Source organism: Sus scrofa, chromosome 18 (assembly GCF_000003025.6).
Source record: "Sus scrofa isolate TJ Tabasco breed Duroc chromosome 18, Sscrofa11.1, whole genome shotgun sequence".
Lineage (NCBI taxonomy): Eukaryota > Metazoa > Chordata > Mammalia > Artiodactyla > Suidae > Sus > Sus scrofa.
Genome location: NC_010460.4, coordinates 23,822,109 through 23,844,172, shown reverse-complemented (window position 1 = coordinate 23,844,172; position 22,064 = coordinate 23,822,109). Strand labels below are relative to the sequence as shown.

Sequence of the window (22,064 nt, the reverse complement as noted above, 5' to 3'; positions counted from 1 at the left end):
TCTTTTTAGGGCTGCACTCAGCAGCATGTGGAAGTTCCCAGGCTATGCGTCAAATTGGAGCTACAGCTTCCGGCCTACAGCAACATGGGATCTGAGCCACGTCTGCAACCTACATTACAGCTCATGGCAACACAGGATCCTTAACCTTCTGATTGAGGCCAGGGATCAAATCTGCATCCTCATGGATACTAGTCAGGTTCATTACCACTGAGCCACAATGGGAACTCCAGTTACCTTTTTTTTTTAAGCACCTTGAAACAAATGTTTGTATTCTAGCTGTCAACTTGATTAGCAAGCCCACACTTATCTACTTCTACTCACCACCATTTGCTAAACTTTAATCATATCTCTGTTTAGTCTTCCCTTTTTCATCAATTGACTTTATTCAATCTAGGGTAGGTAATATTGCATCATTCTGATCTGTATAACACCTTTAAGTAACAATTTTTAACTTGCATATATCAGCATCCTATAAGACGCTCTGGGAGTTCAAGACCTCTGATGGAGAAACACCCTTGACTTTGGCGGTCAAATCTGGTCTGGTGGAAAATGTAAGAACTTTACTAGAGAAAGGAGTGTGGCCAAACACCAAAAATGACAAAGGAGAGACGCCTCTTCTGATTGGTAAATGACTTTTGTTTCCAGAACTCTTCTAATTTGAGATAAATAGTATTTAACAGGTACTTCTTGGAAACCACTGTGTCCTGGCTAAAATCACGTCACTTCATCTCCTTCCATTCCCCAAGTTCCTCCCCTAACCCCTGTCTCCCCCGTCCTATGATTTTGTTTTCCTATCCCACAAAGAAGTCAAATGTGAAAGCTCTTTCAGCACCAGTTAATCAGGAGGGATGCAACTGAGAAGTTTTAGGAGGCCACGAGTGTCAATTCCAAGCAATATTCTCTAAGCGAAAGCAATATTCTCTAAGTGGGGTCCAGCTCTCAGGAGGGTTGCATGTGTGATATGTAGCCTAAATAAAGAGGCAGAAAGTGGGTTCCACAGCAGAACAATGAAGCCAAACTGGAAGGAAGGAGATCCAGAAGATTCTGAGCACACAGGGACAGCACTGTGGGGGTCACCTCTGTGACACAAGGAAGGAATGATTGTAAGCCTGAAGGTGTGGTTTATCTATCAGCTTCTTCTTGGGCTTGTGTATCCTATTACTTGTTGACAAATGAGAACTGGTCGACCTGTTTGCAGAAGCAGAGAGAGATGAAATTAATTATAAATGACCAAAGATAACCTTTCTTTCTCTTAGGGATATAGGCAGTAGAGTAAGAATTTGGGCTTTGGCACCTGAGATCTGTGGATTTATTTTTTCTCATTTTATTGAGATATAATTGACATATAGCATTGTATTAATTTAAGGTATGCCCCATGATTCGATGCATGTATAGATCACAAAATGATTACTGCGATGTTTAGTTAACATACATCACTTCACAGTTACACATTTTTTTCCTTGTGTTAAGAACTTTTAAGATCTACTCACTTAGCCACTTGCAAATATGCAATACAGTGTGTTATGTGAATGTAAATTCTAACTGAGAGATTGTAGTCATGGGTCTCAGTTTCTTCATGTGCCTACTGATGTGGGGGCATTCTGATCTGATTCCTTCTTGCTTATTCTTGCCCCATGTCAGAGCTCTCAGTCTTCCCAGATTCAGATTAGATTGAACAACAGTCTAATTATTATTTTTAGGGTATAGGCAAAGCTTCCATAACAAAACAGACAAACACAGATCCAGGAGTTCCTTGGTGGCTCGGTGAGTTAAGCATCCCAAGTTGTTACTGCTGTGGCGTAGGTCCCATCCCTGGCCCAGGAACTTCTGTGTGCCGTGAGTGCATCAAAGAAACAAAACAGAACAAGAAAACCCAAAAGTCAAAACAAACAAACAAACAAACAAAAAACCCATACAGATACACACAGAAAACAAACAACAATGACTTAAAAAGAAAGAAGGTCAGTCCTCTCTCACACAACATTATGAGTGACCCAGCATTGACAGGGCGTCTGTGCCACCTTTACACAAGACTTTTACATGTTACATTTTCCAGCCAGCAGGGAGGAGGAAGGAGGCAGCCTTGGGAAGACATCTTGGCTTTTAAGAAGATGATCAGGACATTGTACACAGCACTTCTGTTCATGCCCTGATAGTTTCGATTCTGTGACAGAGCTATACTTAGCTGCAAGGGAGGCTGGCATATTTAGTCTCTACCTGGATAGGCTGAGAACAGCTAAAACTTAGGGGCTTCTGCTGCTAAGGAAAAAAGGGAAACCTGAGTACTGAGGAAGAGATCATTTTCTCTATGTACATGTTACCAGCCTTTATGTCACAATAACATGGTGCTTTTCAAAGATGAACAGAACTCTTTTCCTGAGTAGGCTTTACAGATACTGAATAGAATATTATCCATGCTTGCTTCAGCACTATTAATGTGATCTGTTAATTTTGTAAAAGCATATACCATGGAGTATTTACAATGATACCCATGTATTTATTGTTTCTATAGGTAGTCCTTGACTTTTGCAAAAAACCCCACTTTTTTCAGAGTTTATATAATATAAAATTATTATCTACCTGCTATTCTCAATCCACTTACTTCTAAAGAAACAACTAAAGCATGGTTATCACTCATTTGTCTTCTTTTTGCTTCCTTTAAATTTTTCTTTAATGCTTAATGCCCACAACAGAGCATTGAACATTTATATGCATTTCAAAGTTTCAGCTGTTGGTCTCGCTACTCTAACAATATCTAAAGTGTGGGAAAGGAACTTGATTGTTCAGTTATCAGAGTAGAAATGGAATTAACATTTGGAAATAATATTTTTAAAACCAAATGGTAATATCCAAGAGAAGATGGAAATTTCATGACGGAAATATTATGGACATGTCCACTATGTCCCCATCATCCACGTTTCCTGAGAATAGGGACTCTTCGCAGGTTACCTGCCTTAGGACCTTTGTTGTGGAAACCACAGCAAGACTTTTTAGGTTCATAGGAAAATGGATCATCCATGGCACTTTTCTCAGTTTTTTTCTTGAATTTTATGGACTACTTTGAAATGTACTACTCATGGTTCATTAATTTATAAAGGAGAGAGAAGAAAAAAAATGCTATTTTAAATTTTTTTTGTGCAATGCCATTTTTGTTTGTCTTAATGTGATACCATCATCTTTGTTTTAAAGTATGGAATATCCTTGGATGGCAAAAAAAAAAAATCGCTTTTGGTCCCAGGGCCCTTCTTCCCCATCAGACATCTGGCCCTAACTTATGGTACTTTGATGGATTACAGTCCTGTTACACAGTTTCTTGCTGAGGAGAAATCCGATTTGTGATGACCTGACAGTTATTAAGGGGGTTTTGCACCCGACTCCCTCTCCGCCCATCCCTCTGAGGTTGGTGTCGCCTTTCTCCAGTTGGAGATTATTTGGGTTAGTGAGTCCCAGGGTCCAGAGGAAGTCAAGGGAACTGTCTGGTACAGCTCAGTTTAACTGCCCTCCATCCCCCCCAAGACATCATGCTATCCACAGCTCAGTTACTTTTACTACAGACATTTTCTTTCTCACAAATCAATCCATATCCTCTTTATCTCTTTCAATCTTCAGATCCTTGTCAAGATACTGTAGAAAATGCTCTCTTCTCTATTTCTGTGTCCTATGAGTCAGAAAACAACTCACTGCAAATATTAAGTAAATTATGTCAGCAGAACTCATCTATCTGGGAAGAAAATGACAGAATTTTTAAAAAGTGCGGAGTTCCTGTCGTGGCGCAGTGGTTAACGAATCCGACTAGGAACCATGAGGTTGCGGGTTCGGTCCCTGCCCTTGCTCAGTAGGTTAACGATCCGGCGTTGCCGTGAGCTGTGGTGTAGGTTGCAGATGCGGCTCAGATCCTGCTTTGCTGTGGCTCTGGTGTAGGCCGGTGGCTACAGCTCCGATTAGACCCCTAGCCTGGGAACCTCCATATGCCGCGGGAGCAGCCCAAAGCAATAGCAAAAAAAAAAAAGACAAAAAAAAGAAAAGAAAAGAAAAAAGTGTCAGCAAACTATGAAGTGTTCAAAAGTGCCTATATAACCGATGCAAAATTCTCTGATTCACTAAGTCTTCAACTGAGGCTTGGTTTCCTTTAAGCATATCATTTAAGACACATATATATATGAAATATATGTTTTTACTTCATAAATTATTTAATTTGTATTTTACTTAGTTACACAAATACTGTGTCTTATTAGTTTTTATTATTTTATCCATTTATTGGTTACGAATATCTTCCGTGGGTTAGCTTGAGAAGGGTTCTCCATGATTTGAATTTTTATTTCTGTGAGAAATAAAATATATTCTTAGTTCCAAAAAATTAAAGTGCAAATAAAAATTTATTTTTTAGTTATTTTAAGTTAAATATGGCTTATATAGAATGTTATTTTCTTGAAGAAAGGCTAATCTCTCTAATCAACACCTTCCCCAAGTCAGACAAAAGGAAAACAGACCATGAGGGAAGAGGTTCATTATTTTAATACATTTTTTTCCTAAGTGGAAAACATGGAAGAGGAGCAAGAAGATAAATGAGGACACATTATCTCTTAGTTCATTTTACTTACTGATGTTTGCTTTGCAAGAGCACCAGCTAGGATGAGGTAATTCACTGTAATTAGAGCTGCCAGTGGCAGGTGGGTGATTCAGGGAAAGGCATTTGTCAACAGACTCTGCTTCAGACAGCGAGCAGGAGAACAACTGAGATCTCACTGCAGTGAAGGCTTGCCTACCTCCAAATGAAATAGGCCAAGTTTGTCTTCACCCTCCTTTTATGCCTTTTGGAGCCCCTTCCTTTGCCTGGACCTCAGATCCTTTCTGCATTCTGCCTCCTAGCGGCCCAGGATGTTCTCTGTGGCCCCACATCTCCTGCTTTTCCCAGGAAAGGCCCAGACTCTGAGTCTCTCCTCAACCAGAAGACAGTATAGGCTTCTTCCCTAGACTGTACATTCCAGGAGTGAGAACTCCTTCTGTCTTTTTCCTGTTGCCCACAGTGCCTAACACCTAACGCAGTGCCTTTAGTATAGCCAGTGGGGATTACTGAGTGGATGAATGAATGAATGCGTGTAAAAGAGTAGCACTCACCCTGCTCTGTTTCTTACTAAGATTTTACTCACTGAAAAGAGAAACAATGCATTACATCTTCGCAAAGTGCTTATGTCTAAGCTGGGACCAGCCATTAATAATCCGAAGGGGACAAAGACTTAACAGTGTAATTTCAGCTATTAGAAACGAGCAGAGGGGGAGAGAGCCATCTGATTTAGCGAGCCTCGGAAAATGTAGTACATTAGTTGCCACATACTGTTTAAAAACTGAACTACCAGTTACCTGGATTCTAAACAGTCCTTGCTAACTTCCCATAAGAGCATAGGAAAGGGAAGTTCATTTCATCTTTACTGCTATCTTTGCTAGTGAAAACAATCTTTCTAGAAGGAGAAAAACTTGACAAACAGTTATTTACAAATGTGGATCCAGGATCCCAGAAGTGATGAAACTATAGTGATAGTAATAGTTATCATTTATCGAACTACTAATATTTACTAAGCATTTTATATACGTTATTTGATTTATTTACCTAACTTAACGCAAATGTCAATGTTATTTTCATTATGTTGATGAAGAAATTGAAGTTTACAAAGCATAGACACAGAATCTTCTCTTAGTGAGGTACATCCTGTTTTCCATGAAATTCTTAGCCCTCCTCAGGTCAAGGTTCCAAAGAAAAGGCAGTATCATCTTGCATGCTTACATAGAAATCTAGATATGAGAAATAGGAGGGGTGTGAAAAATACAATATTTTCCTGTAGAAGAAAGGGACTCACTAATGTCTATTTTGATGTTAAATTTGGTAATTAGATTAATGTCATCCAAAGTATTCATGGTATCTGCCTCCTGTTGACTCTTCTTTTTAAAATCATCTTCAAGCGGTAAAAGAGGGCTCCTATGACATGGTGTCTGCTCTGCTTAAACACAACACCAGCCTTGACCAGCCCTGTGTCAAGCGATGGTCAGCAATGCATGAGGCAGCCAAACAAGGCCGAAAAGATATCATAGCTCTGCTACTAAGCCACGGAGGCAACGTCCACCTGAGAGACGGCTTTGGGGTCACACCGTTAGGTGTCGCAGCCGAGTGCGGCCATTGTGATGTATTGGAACATCTCATCCACAAAGGTACGTGGAGGGGAATTGCATGTTCCTGACGTTTCTCCCACCTCTCATATTTCCTTTTATCCATTCCTCACTGGTTCTTCCTCCTCTCCTGAATGTAACTGAGCACCAGGCTTTTGTACCACCCCTCAATAGCCCCCTCAGTAGCCCCTATTGCACAGCTCACTTGAACCCTACACATGGGGACCTGCAAATCCGAATGCCTGGCCCTGATTATTCTCTCTAGAGACAACCCTGTTTTCAAGTCGATGGCTCACCAGGGTCTCACACTCGTCTTCTCCTACACTGAATTCCTCTTCTTTCACACATTTAATTTAATACTTTCTCTCAGCCAAGACCAAGAGCTTGGATTTATCTCTAATTCTCCCACCCCCTTCTTTTTCAAATATAACCAGCTGCCGTGTGCCATAGCATCCCTCTCTCTCACCTGTTATCACCTTGGCAGTCCCTCTGGTTTGCATCCTCCGTCTTCACTGGACCAGTGTCTCGCTCTCTCCTAACCATTTTTCCTCGTTTGCAGTCTCTCCAGCTGTGAAGCCATACTACATGCTGCAGCTCAGTCATAGGAGCGTAAATGGCTCAGACTATCCTCAGTGGCTTCCCCCTGCCCACTGGATTGTGCTCAGGTCCCCACTGTGCCACCCAAAATTGTTTTGCAAGGAGCATCTCTCACTACTCCTGATGTATATCCTGTACTCCAGCTAGATAGCTGACCAAATAGCTGACCGGTATTCCCAGACATACCTCCCATCTGCTCTGCCTGGGTTTGGGTCAGGTCCTTGCCATCACCTGGAATACCCCCCAATACAATTCAAAGTCAATCTCTTAAGACACCTCCTCCCTGCAGACTTTCCCAGTTCCCCCCAGCCGATTGTGATGTTCTCCTCCTTTGAAATCTCCAAGTGCTTTTGCTTTATACAACTACAGAACCAGGAATTAAGAGACCAACTTCTTGAGCAGGTTTCTGCCACCTACCCATTTTCTGACCCTTGCCTAGTTACTTAAACACTGGGGCCTCCGTTTCTTCATCTATAAATAAAGGCTAGGTCCACATAATCCTCAAGGATCCTCTATGAGGGAAAGACTAGCATTTTTGAGGACCCCCCCCAAATGCAACCTTGTTTAATTATCAAATAAACCCTAGGAAATAAGCCATATTACCCTAGTTTACAGATTGAGAGGTTGGAAGTTCTCGGAAGTAGCTTGCCCCAAACTCTCAAACAGACCACTGTTCAGCAACAGTCAAACAGACTACTTTCCCCTACATCATGCCTTTTAGTCCTGATGTCACTCGAATATTATACAGTTTGTGTTCTTTGTTGTGATTTTGTTTCATTTCCCCTCTGAGCTCTTTAAGACAGATTTATTCATCTTAGGATCTTCTTTAGTTAGGTGACCCACTGTATGCTGGGTCACATACAGTGTTTGCACATAGAGAGCAATTGGTAAATATTTGTTGAAAAGAAACAGTGTTAACTGCTTTCTTTAACTTTAAAAGTCTAACTATTTTTTTTTTTTCTGGGAGCATTTGCCTGTGATGGAAACTGGCCTGCTAATTTCTCAGATGTTCTTGAGATGGAAAGATTTTCTAATAGAATGAAACATGCTGTTTGACTGTTTTCTTGAAAAGATGGAGATCACAGATGTTCTTAATTCTATGCTTTGAATAAGTCTTAACCAGAAAGGAAAACAACAGGTTATTTTTTAAGGTGGGGACTGTCTTGACAATCTTCCCAGTTATCACTCTGCCACGTGTTTTATACCGCCAGGGGGTGATGTGCTTGCTTTGGCGGATGACGGGGCATCGGTGTTGTTTGAGGCAGCAGGAGGGGGCAATCCTGACTGCATCTCCCTCCTGCTGGAATATGGAGGAAGCGGAAACGTACCGAACAGAGCTGGGCATCTTCCTATACATCGAGCTGCCTATGAGGGACATTATCTGTGAGTAATCCAGCAAGATCATTCCAAGTTGAAAAACACAATATTGCATATACAGTGGACACTCAAGTCTGTCTAAACCACTTCCCAAAAACTCAAAACAGATTATGATACTTAGTGAAGTAAGTCAGACAAAGACAAATTACATATGATATCACTTATATGTGGAATCTAATTTTAAAAATGATACAAAGGAACTTATTTAAAAAACAGAAACAGGGAGTTCCTATCATGGCTCAGCAGAAACAAATCCAACTAGTATCGATGAGGATGCAGGTTCGATGTCTGGCCTCACTCAGTGGGTTAAGGAGCCAGTGTCTTGTGAGCTGCGGTGGAGGTCGCAGACACAGATTGGAGCCCGTGTTGCGGTGGCTGTGGTATAGGCTGGCAGCTGTAGCTCTGATTTGACCCCTAGCTAGGGAACTTCAATATGCCGTGGGTGCAGCTCTAAAAAACAAAAAAACAAAAAAACAAAAAAAAAAAGAAAGAAACCAGAAACAATCTGGGAGAGAGAGAATAACACATACCCACTACTGTATAAAATAGATGATTAACAAGAACCTACTATATAGCACAGGGAAATCTACCCAATAGTTTGTAATAACCTATATGGGAAAAAGAGAATGGATATATTATCTATATGTATGACTGGTTCACTTTGCTGTACACCTGAAATTAATACAACACTATAACAACTATACTCCAATAAAATTAAATTTTTAAAAATTTTAAAAAGAAAAAGGCAAAATATTTACAAGTTTTGTATATAGAAATATTTGTTTGATTTTCCCTTCTTTTTATGTTCTTGTACTTTCCACATTGAATTTATACTACTTTTATTATGAAAAGACTTTTAGAAGAAAGTTATAAGTAAGAATTCTGTACAAGCCATCCAAATGTGCCCTCTATTTTTTTTTTTTTTGTCTTTTGTTGTTGTTGTTGTTGTTGTTGCTATTTCTTGGGCCGCTCCTGCGGCATATGGAGGTTCCCAGGCTAGGGGTTGAATCGGAGCTGTAGCCACCGGCCTACGCCAGAGCCACAGCAACGCTGGATCTGAGCCGCGTCTGCAACCTACACCACAGCTCACGGCAACGCCAGATCGTTAACCCACTGAGCAAGGGCAGGGATGGAACCCGCAACCTCATGGTTCCTAGTCGGATTCGTTAACCACTGCGCCACAACGGGAACTCCTATTTTTTTTTTTTTTTTTAAAGATGTGTTTAACAGAAGGCTACATGGTTTCTAAAAATTTTGCCCTTGGCAAAGGATTAAAATTTGTGAAATTTTAGTGCTAATTGGTATTATTACAATTTCTATCAACATGAACAGATATTATAATAGAATGTCAAATTTATCCTTGAATAGGAAAGTTTTATTACAAGTTTAGATGTCTTTATTTCAAAAAAAATTGGATATATTTTTACATCACAAAATGTGCCACAGTCAACACATCAGTGGAGATCCATAATCATTGTATTAAACTATCCACCATTTCAGGCAATTAAATATATTTCATAAGTTCAAAAACTTTAAAATCATTAGGCTTTATCACTTTCAGTGGTGACATTGGCTAAGTTAAGTAGACTGTGACACGTAATTGATGCTAAGTGACATGTTGTTCAAGTTTACCTGGATTTACTCCCAGTGTTCATAAATTCACACAAGGTAGCTCTGAATTAGGCACAAGAGATCAAATTATCCTTGCCTGTGTCTCTCATGCATGTCTGGTTGGTCAGTCAAGTGTGACATTCACAACGATTTGTCACAAGTTCTTATAAACTTAAGCCGTGGTTTGTTATCTCAATTGGACTCATATAAAGTTGAGGAAACAATACTTTTATTGTTCATAACTTAATTTCAAGTAATAATGGAAGCAGACAGAAGGTACATGGCCAATATTAAAGCATAGATTGCTAAGGAAGCAGTCAAAGAGGAGTAACAAATGAGAATTCAAGAGGCCTAAATTCTAGTCATTGCTCTACATCTGTGTGACCTTTCACTTCCTCAAGACTTCATGTGGCTCTCCTGTGAGTAAGGAGGTTGAACTCACTCATGTCCAAGGTCACTTCTAGCTCTACTTCCCTGGGAACCCATGACCCTAATGTCAAGAGTATGAAGCATTCTTCTATGACATCAGATGAGCAGACTTTTCTTTTTTTTTTTTTCATTAAATAGCATTAGTTGATTATAAATATTATGTTGTTCAGAGAAGAATTGGAAGATGAACACAGTTCCTGAGAAATCGTAATTCTGGGACCATATATATAAGATCCCATGTTTTCCCCAGGAATATTTCGAATGGGAAGCTAAATCAAAACTAAACTACACTAAACTAAATAGTAGTAAGTCAACGGACAGAGATTAAATGTTTTATGTAAGATTATCTGGAGAAAATAAAGGAAGCTAAATAAATTGCATTCACTTGTCTAGCAAGGAAGCTGGCTTTAATTTCTTGATTTTCTTTATGCTCTGTGGATATTTGATTTTTCTTTCAGTGCACTGAAATATCTTATTCCAGTAACATCCAAAAATGCAATCCAGAAAAGTGGGCTAACCCCAATTCACTCAGCAGCAGATGGACAGAATGTACAGTGCCTAGAACTGCTTATTGAGAACGGTTTTGATGTCAATACCCTGCTGGCTGACCACATTTCTGAGAGCTATGATGACCAACGGAAGACCGCGCTGTATTTTGCTGTTTCTAATAATGATATCCACTGCACGGAAATCCTTCTGGCTGCAGGTGCAGACCCAAACCTAGATCCCCTCAACTGTCTCCTTGTGGCAGTGAGGGCCAATAATCATGAAATTGTCCGGCTGCTTCTCTCCCACGGAGCTAATGTCAATTGTTATTTTATGCATGTGAATGACACTCGGTTCCCCAGTGCCATTCAGTATGCCCTAAATGACGAGATAATGCTCAGGCTGTTGCTGAATAATGGCTACCAAGTGGAGATGTGCTTTGACTGCATGCACGGGGACATCTTTGGAAATTCGTTTGTGTGGTCGGAGATAGAGGAAGAGGTGCTTCCGGGATGGACATCTTGTGTTATAAAAGATAACCCGGTGAGTTACACCCTTCTCTTCTTCATGTTGGGTCATCATCCTAACTTTTGCCCATTTGTTACAAGAAAAGAAAAATCAACTCCAACATGTTTTTCTTGTTCTTGAATTATTGTTTGCAGTGATATGGGGAAATAAGCATAAAACTAGGCCTGAAAAGATTTCATTTTTTTCTTGAATTGGAAACAATGTTGAAGTGAATTTCTTGAATTGGAAACAATGTGAAAAAAGTATGCAATTAATCATTTATGCTTGTTTGGTGGAATGTTGGGGCTAGAACCACAGAAAGAAGAATCATGGAAAGAAGCATGATTCTTCCATGTTATGCTGAGTGAAATCACATCAGAACCTTGCATGCTTCAGAGCTCACAGTTTCACAGAATGGTTTCAAACCATTTCTTTTTCTTTTTTTTTTTTTGTTCCTTACAAAGAGGATACTTTTATTTCCTGTAAAAAGACAGTAATTTTTATAACAAAATTAAGTATTTATATATATGGTATATTAAAAGTACTACTAAATTAATTTTATCACTTCTCTCAGTTCTGTGAGTTTATTACAGTTCCTTGGATGAAACATTTGGTAGGCAGTGTTATTCGTGTATTAATAGACTACATGGATTATATCCCTCTATGTGCTAAACTGAAATCTGCGCTAGAAGTACAGAAAGAATGGCCAGAAATCCGTCAAATACTAGGTAAAAACACAGTTCTTTCCTACAAATTTTTTTTATGGAGAATATATATAGGGGAAATTTCTTAATGTCATAATTTGATACTTTTTCAGTGCTACTTTATTCCCAGATTCTCTGTTTTTTTCAAATCATTCTTAATACTTCATCTGATCTAAGATACTAATTTTTGTTTTTCTTGATACTCTTTGATTGTGTAATTAGAAATTCAATAACTATATTAACATTCTAACTCATTTTTAAAGTTAAATTCTATAATACTGTAGAATATATAGACTGTAATCTTCATGTGGACAGGGATCTATTTTATTTTTGCATTCTCAAGGCTTAGCGTAATGCCTGGTAAGCAGTAAATACTGAGTAAATGAGTGAATGCTTTTTGATGTGCACTCTTTGAGTCTTTACTGACAAATCCTACCACTAAAATTATGTATTACAAGTAGGCCATTTTGTATTCTCTAGGTTAAGGTTTACTTATAATCATAAAAGTGAATCATAAAAGTTTCAACAAAAATGTATCTATAATTACTCCAAAGATGAACAAAAACTAGAAAAAATTTGAAAGATTTTTCTATTTCAAAATATGAGTTTGGAAAAGTGAACTTTCAAAATCTTTGTGGTCATCAATTTCATGGAGCCCACAGAAGCATCATAGAATTTGACATCACATTTAAATATTCTGGTATTCGTTTCTTATTTTTTTGGCCAGCCCAAGGCATGCGGGAATTCCCGAGCCAGGGATCAAACCTGCCTCACAGCAGTGACAACACCAGATCCTTAACCTGCTAGGTCACCAGGGAACTCCATAAATATTCTGGTATTCTCCGTACATCTAAATCAGCTTTAAATGGAATAACAAAACCATGACAGCCTATTCTTTAGTATCAGGCAAATTTATGCTAATTAGTAAATTATAATTTGTAGTCAAGAAGATAAATCTGAAATATTAAGCCGATTCATGTACCATATGTTAGGTATAAAGTTCAATGAAAAGAAATATGAGTTCTATAGTGCTTTTCATCCAAGTACTTAGTTTCAATCAGTTTAGTTCATATGTTAAAGTATGTAATATGAATTTCGACTATTTTGACCATTGTAGCAAGAGACTTTGATTAGCTAGAAAAAAAATAATAGTTTGAATGCAGATTCGGAGGTAAGCTTGGGTTTTCCCCAAATGACTCGTCCCCTAGAATGGGTTCCACAATAGAAGAGATTTTTGTAACAACTAAAGCAGAAATTTTAGAGAATCTAATGAATAATATATCATGAGCCTAGAAACTGACCTTTGCAGTCAGACCTAGAATGGGATGGAACTCTGGCCTTGCCTAGATGTAAGATTGCTAGCTATATATAGTGCATATGACATTCAGGGCTTATATTTCCATAGAAACAAGCAACAATTTTTTTTTTGTATCATTTTTTGTTTCCTTGAGGGGAGAGGAATTTTTTATTTTCTGTAAAAAGACCAAGATAGTCATATTAGCTGTGTGACTTTGAGTAAGTTACTTATCTTGTTTATGCCAATGTTTTCATACTGCAAAAAAGGAAATGATGTAATTAGGTATCACCTTTTTGCATCCCTCTGTAAGCTAATGGATACAGTTGTTGAGCATCAGTTGCTGCTAACATCCCATCGTGTGTCCCTTGGTGAAAGAACACAGCACCAGCTATAGTTTTGCCAACAGATCAAACCTGAGTATGATCAAGCCTCTGGATCTAGCTATCAATTTGCAAAAAAATAGAGAAGACAGTAGGACTTGGAACTGCACCATAAAAATGCAGTCAGCAAAATCCAGGCTTCGGGAAACCTTTTTGTATCTTCAAAGATTAGTTGAAAGGATGAGAAGAGGATGACGTGAAGAACCTGCAAATTAAAAGGGACTTACAGAACATATCAATTTAAAAATATATATTGTCAATACTATAGTGTAAGGAAAGCACACTGAAATAATGAAGCTCTAAAGGAAGAGATTACTATGAAAATCAGAATAGTAGTTCCCACTAGGGGAAGGAAAGAATGAAGTTTAGGATGGATTGTGGAGGGAATTCTGGGGTGGCTGGGAAAGTCCTTCTATTCATGACCTGGGAGATGATTAAAGATGATCACTTGATAGTCACTTATAAGAACTTAAAAACTATATGTTTGGGCTATTGCTTTATATATATATGTATGTATATATATATATATATATATATATATATAATTTTATAATGGAAGAGTTGAAAATACTTTCGAGTAAAGCAAAAACCCCTAAGCCTTAGATAAATTAATTTCCCAAAGGTGTAGACAGAAAGCAAAGCAAGGATTTGAGTCTGTCTCACTTCAAAACACAGGCTCTTTCTCCAATACCACTGTATTTCCTTTCACAGAACAGATTTCACTTCTACTTGGTAATTCATTGTCTGTGCATTGGTATTGCAAAAGAATGAGCAATTCTTAAGACTTCCGAAAAGCAATCCGAGGAAGAGTAAGACCAGGAGGTTTTTTTGTTGTTTCAGTCATCCATCATTGCAAGTAGAGTTAAGTCAGTTGAGTGCTATGAGTATGGTTAACCACTGGATGTCAGGATTCCTCCAGGTATGCATAGGTCAGAGTGTGAGGGAATAAATTAAATGGTAATTTTTTAAAAGATGGGTTTGTTCTGCCTATTTTGGTAGTAATAATTTCACCTGAATAGTTTTTGAAAAATGTTTTAATTTTTTTAAGATAATTTGAATGTTTATAATCTTGAATGTAACAGAAATGTGATCTTTTTGAATATTGAATTGACAGTTCACATTATTGAATGATTGCAATGTGCTTTTCTAATACTTTACATGAATTAATTTGTTAGATCTTCAAACAACCCAATGGGGTAGGTCCCGCTGTTATCTACATTTCATGCGTGAAAATACTGGGAGCACAGAGGTTAAGTCATTTGTCCAAAGTCATGCAAATACTACGTGGCAGAGCCAGATTTTAACCCAAGCCAGAGCCCACATCTAAGCCTGTGTGCAATGTTGCCTTCTCCCTAACTCAGGACACTGGGATAATATATTAGTACTGTAGTGATACTATAGATAAAGTAGGAGTTGAAAATAAAGACTCACATCAGATATTTGAATAACAAACATAAACTGTTTAGGTATTAGACATTGAAACAAACCTAACAATGAATCATGGATATTTGGAATCACTGGCATCAGATGTTTCACAGGTAAACATTCATTAGAGAGATTGGTAGGAGAGAGAGGTAATAGAGAAGTATATCTCTAAAATACTCAATTCTAAAAAATAAATAGGAGATGTGAGCATTTGCTTTCTTTAATCAAGTCCATCCATGCACAGAACATATTCTAGTTGAAAATCCCCTAAGAGCCAGACTCTACTCTTGACACAGTGATGACCAAATGTCTACCTTCAGGGAGCTTACATTCTAGAAGAGTGGTCTGGAAGGCTTAATTGCAGTTTGAATTCTTCTTAAAGTCACCAGTTGCTACCATGTACATGCCTGTTTTTCAGAATGACTTTACTAAACATTATTCTAAAACAGTCTGTATCTTACAGGTCAATCGATTAATGTTGTTTTTATTATTCTGCTGTTTTTCCCGTTCACTTTCAGAGAATCCTTGCTCATTAAAGCATTTATGTCGGTTAAAAATTCGAAGACTTATGGGACTCCAGAGACTCTGCCAGCCAGCCTCAATGGAGAAGCTCTCTCTACCACCAACTATTCAAAGATACATATTATTTAAAGAGTATGATCTCTATGGACAAGAGCTAAATTTGCCATAATTTGAAGTAGTATTTTAAAATGTGATTCTAAAAATATGTTTAAATGGGATTCCTTTAGAGAATTTCTTGGAATCATTTTGCAATACTTACATGAATTTAAATTCATTGACAATGTTATAACTGGATCCCGTGTTTTTACGGAAACACCATATTTTACATCTTTAAAGACCTTTACATTGTGATTTTTTAAGCTAGTTAGTATTTTGTATTTCATTTCTATTGACTATCTTCACTTGCAGCAAGTCTTCAAACTCTCCCTAGCAAGTGGCTCCTACAATATCACAAGCAAGTCTCTCCTATGTTTATAAAACAAAGAACCACTTTCTCAGACCCACATCTCCAGCCAGTTGCTGGCCCTTTCTCTCTTTTCTTTCATAGCTACACTGCATGAAAGAGTTCTTTCCCATCTGCAGAATCACACGTTGTGATATGGCTTCTGCTCTCTCCACTGCCCTTTGCAAGGGCCTTAACAAATTGCTTGTTACTAATGTCAGCGAGCATCCTTCTGTCCTTCCAGCTGACTCCTGCAGCATCTGACATTGCTGCCTGCTTCCTCCAGAAAATGTTTCTCCCTTGGCTTTCCTGACGCCTCGTTCTCTCCGCTGTCTTCCTACCTCCCTGACTGCTGTGTTTCTGACTTCTTTTTGCATTGCTCATCGCCTGCCAAATCTTTAATAATATGCCTTAAATCCTCTCTTTTTATGCTACATTCTCCAGGGAAATTTTATCCATGTCCGTGGTTTCAATCGCTGTCTACATACTGTTGACTGTCAAGTTTATATCTGAAGTTCAGCTCTTTCTCTCATGTGCTTGAGACCTGTATAGACAATTTGCATAAAGGACATTTGAATACAACTCGCCTCAAATTCACCATAAAAAAGCTCCTTCTCTTTCCATCTCAAGCTCAATAGTTAACCCAGTTATGAATTCACTTTCCCAAGTCAAAAGCCTGGATTTCAGCCTTGACCGCCCCATTTTCCTTACCCAGTATAACAAATCACCAAATCCAAGGAAATTTATTCCATGAAGTTATCTTCTACTCAGTCTCACTGATTCAGCCCAAATACCACCTGTTCTCTCCTTTCTTCCTGGGATGCTGAGGTGCCACCTGACTGGTTCTCCTCCCTTCTGGCTTGCCTCATCCAACACACAGTCTACATATAACATCCCAGAATGATCTTTCACACTTGTAAGCAAGTTTCGCTCCCCCGCTTAAAATCATTCCCATGGCTCTTAGGATAAAGGGCAAAGTTCTTCCATGGCCCTTTATGCTCTAGCTCCCTGCCTTCCTCCTTAGCCTTCAACCCTCCCTTTAACAATATTAAACACCTTTAGAAGTTTGTTCTTTGAACCAATGATTCCCAGACTTTTTGATTATGTGCATCAGTAGTTTTTGATTTACTAATTTTAAAAATAGGGTCATCTATTATATATATCAGATATACATAATATAATATATATCATAGATAGATATATAATACATCTACTGTTACTATTACTCCATAAAAGAGGGGCCATTTTAATGCCAGAAAACAGGGCTGCCTGAAACTCAGTTATTAAAATTGTATGACTTTAGTTTTGAAAAAACTTACCAAACTGAGTTCGTTTCCCTAGGGACTGGTGAAAATTTCATTCTGGTCCAGCACGTCTCTGAGGTCTTTAGTTTGGGAGCCACTATTACAGAAGAGACGGTGCCCTCTAGTACCTCGGGGTCTTTGTATGTTCTTCGTCTGCTTGGAATCCTTTTTCCATGACCTTCCCCGTATCCTCCAGGTCTCAGCTCAGAAGTTCCTTCCTCTGGGCTGGGGGCCCCGGGAGAGCACTTGGTATGCTGTGTTAGAGGTGCCCATCTTCCCATCTGTCTGCCCCGTGAGACTGTAAGTTCTATGAGGGCAGGGCCTATGTCTGATTTGTTTTGCAGTATTTTCTTAGGGCCAAACACATTCCCTAGAGCCTAGAGAGAGTTCCAAAATTATTTGTTGAATGTATTGAACAAGTGAATGTTATATAAGACCCAGAAAAAAGTCATCAGTGACCTGATGGTAAAATGATAGTTTTGAGTCTCTGAATTGGTTATACAGCCTTAATAATGGTAATTACTTAGATTCATTTTTCTTATTTTTATCTCAAGAGCCATTGTTTTCTCTCAATAGTAATACCTTACTGGTTTCTGAACTTTCCAAATTGCGTTTAGTGTTAGTTATCTTTGAACAATAACCAAGTATGAAAAAAAACCTTATAATTCAAGCTGTTGCTTTAACCCTTTGTACTCCCTAAAGAATATATTTTTATGTAGATTAAACTGTATGTTTTTAATTAGAACTATAATGTTTTGTGTATGGGATTTTGTGATTCCTCTGTTGCTCTCCTACTTACAGCTAAAATGCATTGTTACCTATAACTATTACAGTAAATAAAAAAATATAATGATGTCAGTATGCCATATCATACTTCAGAGATTAAACTAAAGCTTTAATATTTAGTGTATTTTTATAAATACATTCAAGATGTTTCAGATATGAAATAAACTCTGGTATATGAAAATTTGACATTTTCTTTCATGTGTTTTACATAAATATATTCAAGAAACACTTGAATGTAAAGATATGAATTCACTGCACATGCTTTGGGTTGAAAGTCGTTCTTTTGGTATTTGTGAAGCAGGAGAAAAATATACCCTGTGAAAGTGAGGCAATAACTACATCCAAAGTGGATTTGATTTTTTTTAAATCCTACTTTGAAAATTTCTAGCAATGTGTTTGTTTGGGGTGATCTGGATGGTAAGGGAATTAAATTATATCTAATTAGGACTCTGTTTCTCCTAGAATATGTCACTTTATCTGGGAGAGGGCAACAGCTGCTCCTCCCCAATGAGGCTCAGGCGAAGCCAGACATTCTGCAGTGGAACCTGTTGAACCACTATCAGGTTTAATCAACATGATAGCGTTTTGATGACCTCTTCCCAAGCTGCCAAGATGATCATGGCTGTTTTGGTAACTGTGGATTTTGTTTTGTATCATACAGAGTCTCTGGCTGGAAAGCAGGTATGGCCTCTCCTCTGAGTGTATTTTGTTTAGTTTTTCAGTAGGTGATCTTTAAAATAGTATTTCCATTTCTGTCTTACAAAAATTTCATAAACATGTTGAAACCAAGTGCCTCCAAAGAATACAGTTTAATCATTTTAAATAGTCCCAGAATAGGTTTCCATGCATAGGATGACGTGAAAACAAATTGCGTAAATGTTGTCCAGCAAATATTCGGGGGTAAAACTCCCTTTGATGCCAGTTTTTGAAAAAACGGTACATATGAGTTAGCATGGAAACTACAAAAAAAAAAAAAAAAGAAAGGAGTCTTTTATGACATAGAGAATACACTTAAACCTTGTCATTGACCTTTCATCGACATTTCTACCTAAATTTTGGGTTCATGTCATATTACTCTTGTGTATATAGGCAACTTCCAAATCAGAAGTTATTTAGGACATATAAAAACTCTAATCTGCTTCAAGATGTTTATGAGATACAATGAAACACTACATGCTTATATCCATACTCTTATATTCACATGTATGTAAGTTATGTTCGACATATTCATATCTAATATACATACATACATGCATGTGTTGTAGTGTGGCATATTGTTACAGTGTCACATAATGCAGTAGGAAAAACTTGTACTTTGTAGTCAAACAGACCTTTTTAGCCTTAGTTTGAACCAGGCTCCACTAATGATTAGCTGTTTGATTTTGAATAAGACATAAGTGTATAAACATCAAATCTAACATAGAGTAAGTGCCTGTGAAATGCATGCTCTCGTTATTACCATTATTATTATTGTTGTTGCATAGTGGCAATGCCAGTGCCAGAGTTGCAAAGGTCAAGAACCTAGGTCTTACAGCACAAGTCTGCAGATTGTCATGCTTGGATGGGAAAATATGAAAAAATTATGTTAGCGGTATATTTAGCATGTCGCTATCACTGGTAAATACCTTGAGAAAATTCACAGAATGAAAATAGCAGAAAATTGCCCTAGCACATAAAACCCCACATCTGCTGTTTCTTAGGAGAGCCCTGATCACCAGTTGTTGAAAGGGAAGAAAAGGCTTCTCAGGGGAGAAGAGGTGTAGAAGAAATAGACTGATGTGACCTCAGTGGCCTGTGTTATGAAATCTCAGGGAGTGCTAGAGATGTCTGGGGATTTGCTGTTTTGGGAAGGAGACGGTCTAGTAATTTGAATCTGGGCACTGGGAGTGCCTGAGTTCTAATGTCGGAGCGACCAGTGATTCCACCAGAGGCACTTGATGACGTGCTCGTATTCTGTGCCTTAGATTTTAGTGAACCTGGGACAGCCATTTCTCTTGCCTTGAAAGTCTTTCATCCCAGGCAGTCCCAGGGAGATTTAAGATAAAACTTCTTGGAAGCAGCTGGATAAGGTAGAAAGCGTGGAAGGTGTTACATGGGATACTTACTTGAGGATTGAGTGGGTGTGAGATACCAGCACTCGGTTCTTTCAGTTTGAAGCAAAGTCTGCACCAGCTTCCTCCCAAAAACTATTTTTTCATGCTTTGTGGAAGTCAAATAACTAGATATACCAATCGGTGGTCAACAATCTATGTTCCTGAATGTTTGAGTAACCCTTCTTATTTAGTTACCCCAGTTGATTTAATATTGTTTCAATGACATGACAATTTTAATCATCATTGACGGCAGAATGATAATGTTTGCTTGGGCTTTAACTCTTTGGAAGCCCCCTCAACCCAGACTCAACTCTGCTCCCAACCCCCTTACTGGGGGGCCTGCCTTCACAATCGCCTGAGGTACCCAAGAGGCGAAATTGAATCTGTGGGTTGGAGGAAGCTTCTGATTAAATTTGAAATTCACCTTTACTGAGTCCACCTTCCTACAGTGATTCTAGGCTATCTGAAGGCCCTCTCTTCAAGAGGAAGGAAAGCCTTTGTTTGGCAATCAAAAATAAAGTTTTTCAAAAAAGGAGTTCTCTTGTGGCCCAATGGGTTAAGGATCCTGTGTTGTCATTGCTGTGGCGTGGGTCAATCCCTGGATGGGGAACTTCCACATACTTCAGGTATGGCCAAAAACAATTTAATTAATTAATTAATTAATTAAAAAGAAATTAAAAAAATAAAGTTCATAATGCCAGTAAATTTAAGAGAGGTAGAATAATTTAAAAATCTTTCTAAATAGCAGGATTGGTAAGGGAAACATGGTGAGAATCCTAAGTCTGTAGAAGGAAAGCATAGTTATTTCTTACAAATCGTTTCTTCTGTAAACGTGGTGAAAATCTTGAGAAAAATCTAGTTCATTTGAATATGTTCTAGCAAGATTCCTTCAGTAACAAACCCATTCATTTGTCCTGTTTTACGGTCCCCAAAGAATCTCACACACATCATTTCACTTTCTTACAACTACTATCAGAGAGGGACAGGGAAGGGGTTGATTAATTCCACTCTATAGATAAGGAAATCAGCTTTACAGCCATCTAAGGCAGGAAGTGCCAGAGCTAGGATGCAATCTGGGACTCCTGACTCCAAATCCCAGGTTGTTTCCACCCCATCATTTTTAGTACAGATTAAGAGTGTGTTGTTCAGAACAGCCAGAAAGTGGGGACAATCCCCTGTCAAGTGGTGAATGGATAGGCACAGCCTGGCCAGTTTATATAGAGGAATACTGTTCAGCAACAGGCTACAACACGGATGGATCTCCAGAGCATTATGCTGAATGAAAGAAGCCAGATGAGTGGTTGCCTGGGGCACAGGAGGGTGGGAACAAAGGTCGATTGCAAGTGGGCACAGAGATCTTTGGGGATTGCTGGAAAAGTTCTACAAGTGGATTGTGGGGACAGTCGCACAACTTGGTAAATTTACTGAAAATAATCGTTGGACTTCACACTTAAAGTTGAGTGAATTTTATGGGATGTCACCTGCATCTGAATAAATCACTTAGAAAAAAAATAGAAGGAGCACGTCTCTCGTTGACAGGTGGTGCCATGTTTACAACCTTGCTGAGGTAGCCCCGCTCAACAATGGAATCCTCTGGCTCAGAGGAGAGCACTTGGTTCTTGTGCTGGCAGCACATGATTTATTAGTTTTTTGCTCTGCAGATAAGACCATTAAAAGCAGATGATGACACAGCATGTAAGGGCGGCAGCATGCTTGCTGCCTTCACCTATCTTGGTGGCCCTCGAGCCCAGACAAACAGCCTGCTCTGCCAACTTCTGACATTTTCTTTTCTTTTTTCTTTTTCTTTAATTTATATTGGAATGTAGTTGACTTACAGTGTTGTGTTAGTCTCAGGTGTACAGCAAATTGAGTCCATTATACATATACATATATATCCGTTCCTTTGCAGATTCCTTTCGATGTAGGTTATTAGACAGTATTG

General features: G+C 38.5%; 1 protein-coding gene across 10 annotated transcripts in view; it reads left to right on the top strand.

Annotated features, from left to right (window-relative positions):
• Window positions 1-18,148, top strand: part of ASB15 (ankyrin repeat and SOCS box containing 15) — a 55,770-nt gene extending 37,622 nt beyond the window's left edge. For all 10 annotated transcript variants that reach the window (XM_021079195.1, XM_013985654.2, XM_013985656.2 and 7 more), the window contains 6 exons: window positions 466-624; window positions 5,959-6,204; window positions 7,971-8,142; window positions 10,635-11,205; window positions 11,744-11,897; window positions 15,494-18,148. In XM_021079195.1, coding sequence (XP_020934854.1) covers window positions 466-624; window positions 5,959-6,204; window positions 7,971-8,142; window positions 10,635-11,205; window positions 11,744-11,897; window positions 15,494-15,666 — 1,475 coding nt within the window. In that variant the 3' untranslated portion in view covers window positions 15,667-18,148. The remainder of the gene's footprint in view (window positions 1-465; window positions 625-5,958; window positions 6,205-7,970; window positions 8,143-10,634; window positions 11,206-11,743; window positions 11,898-15,493) is intronic.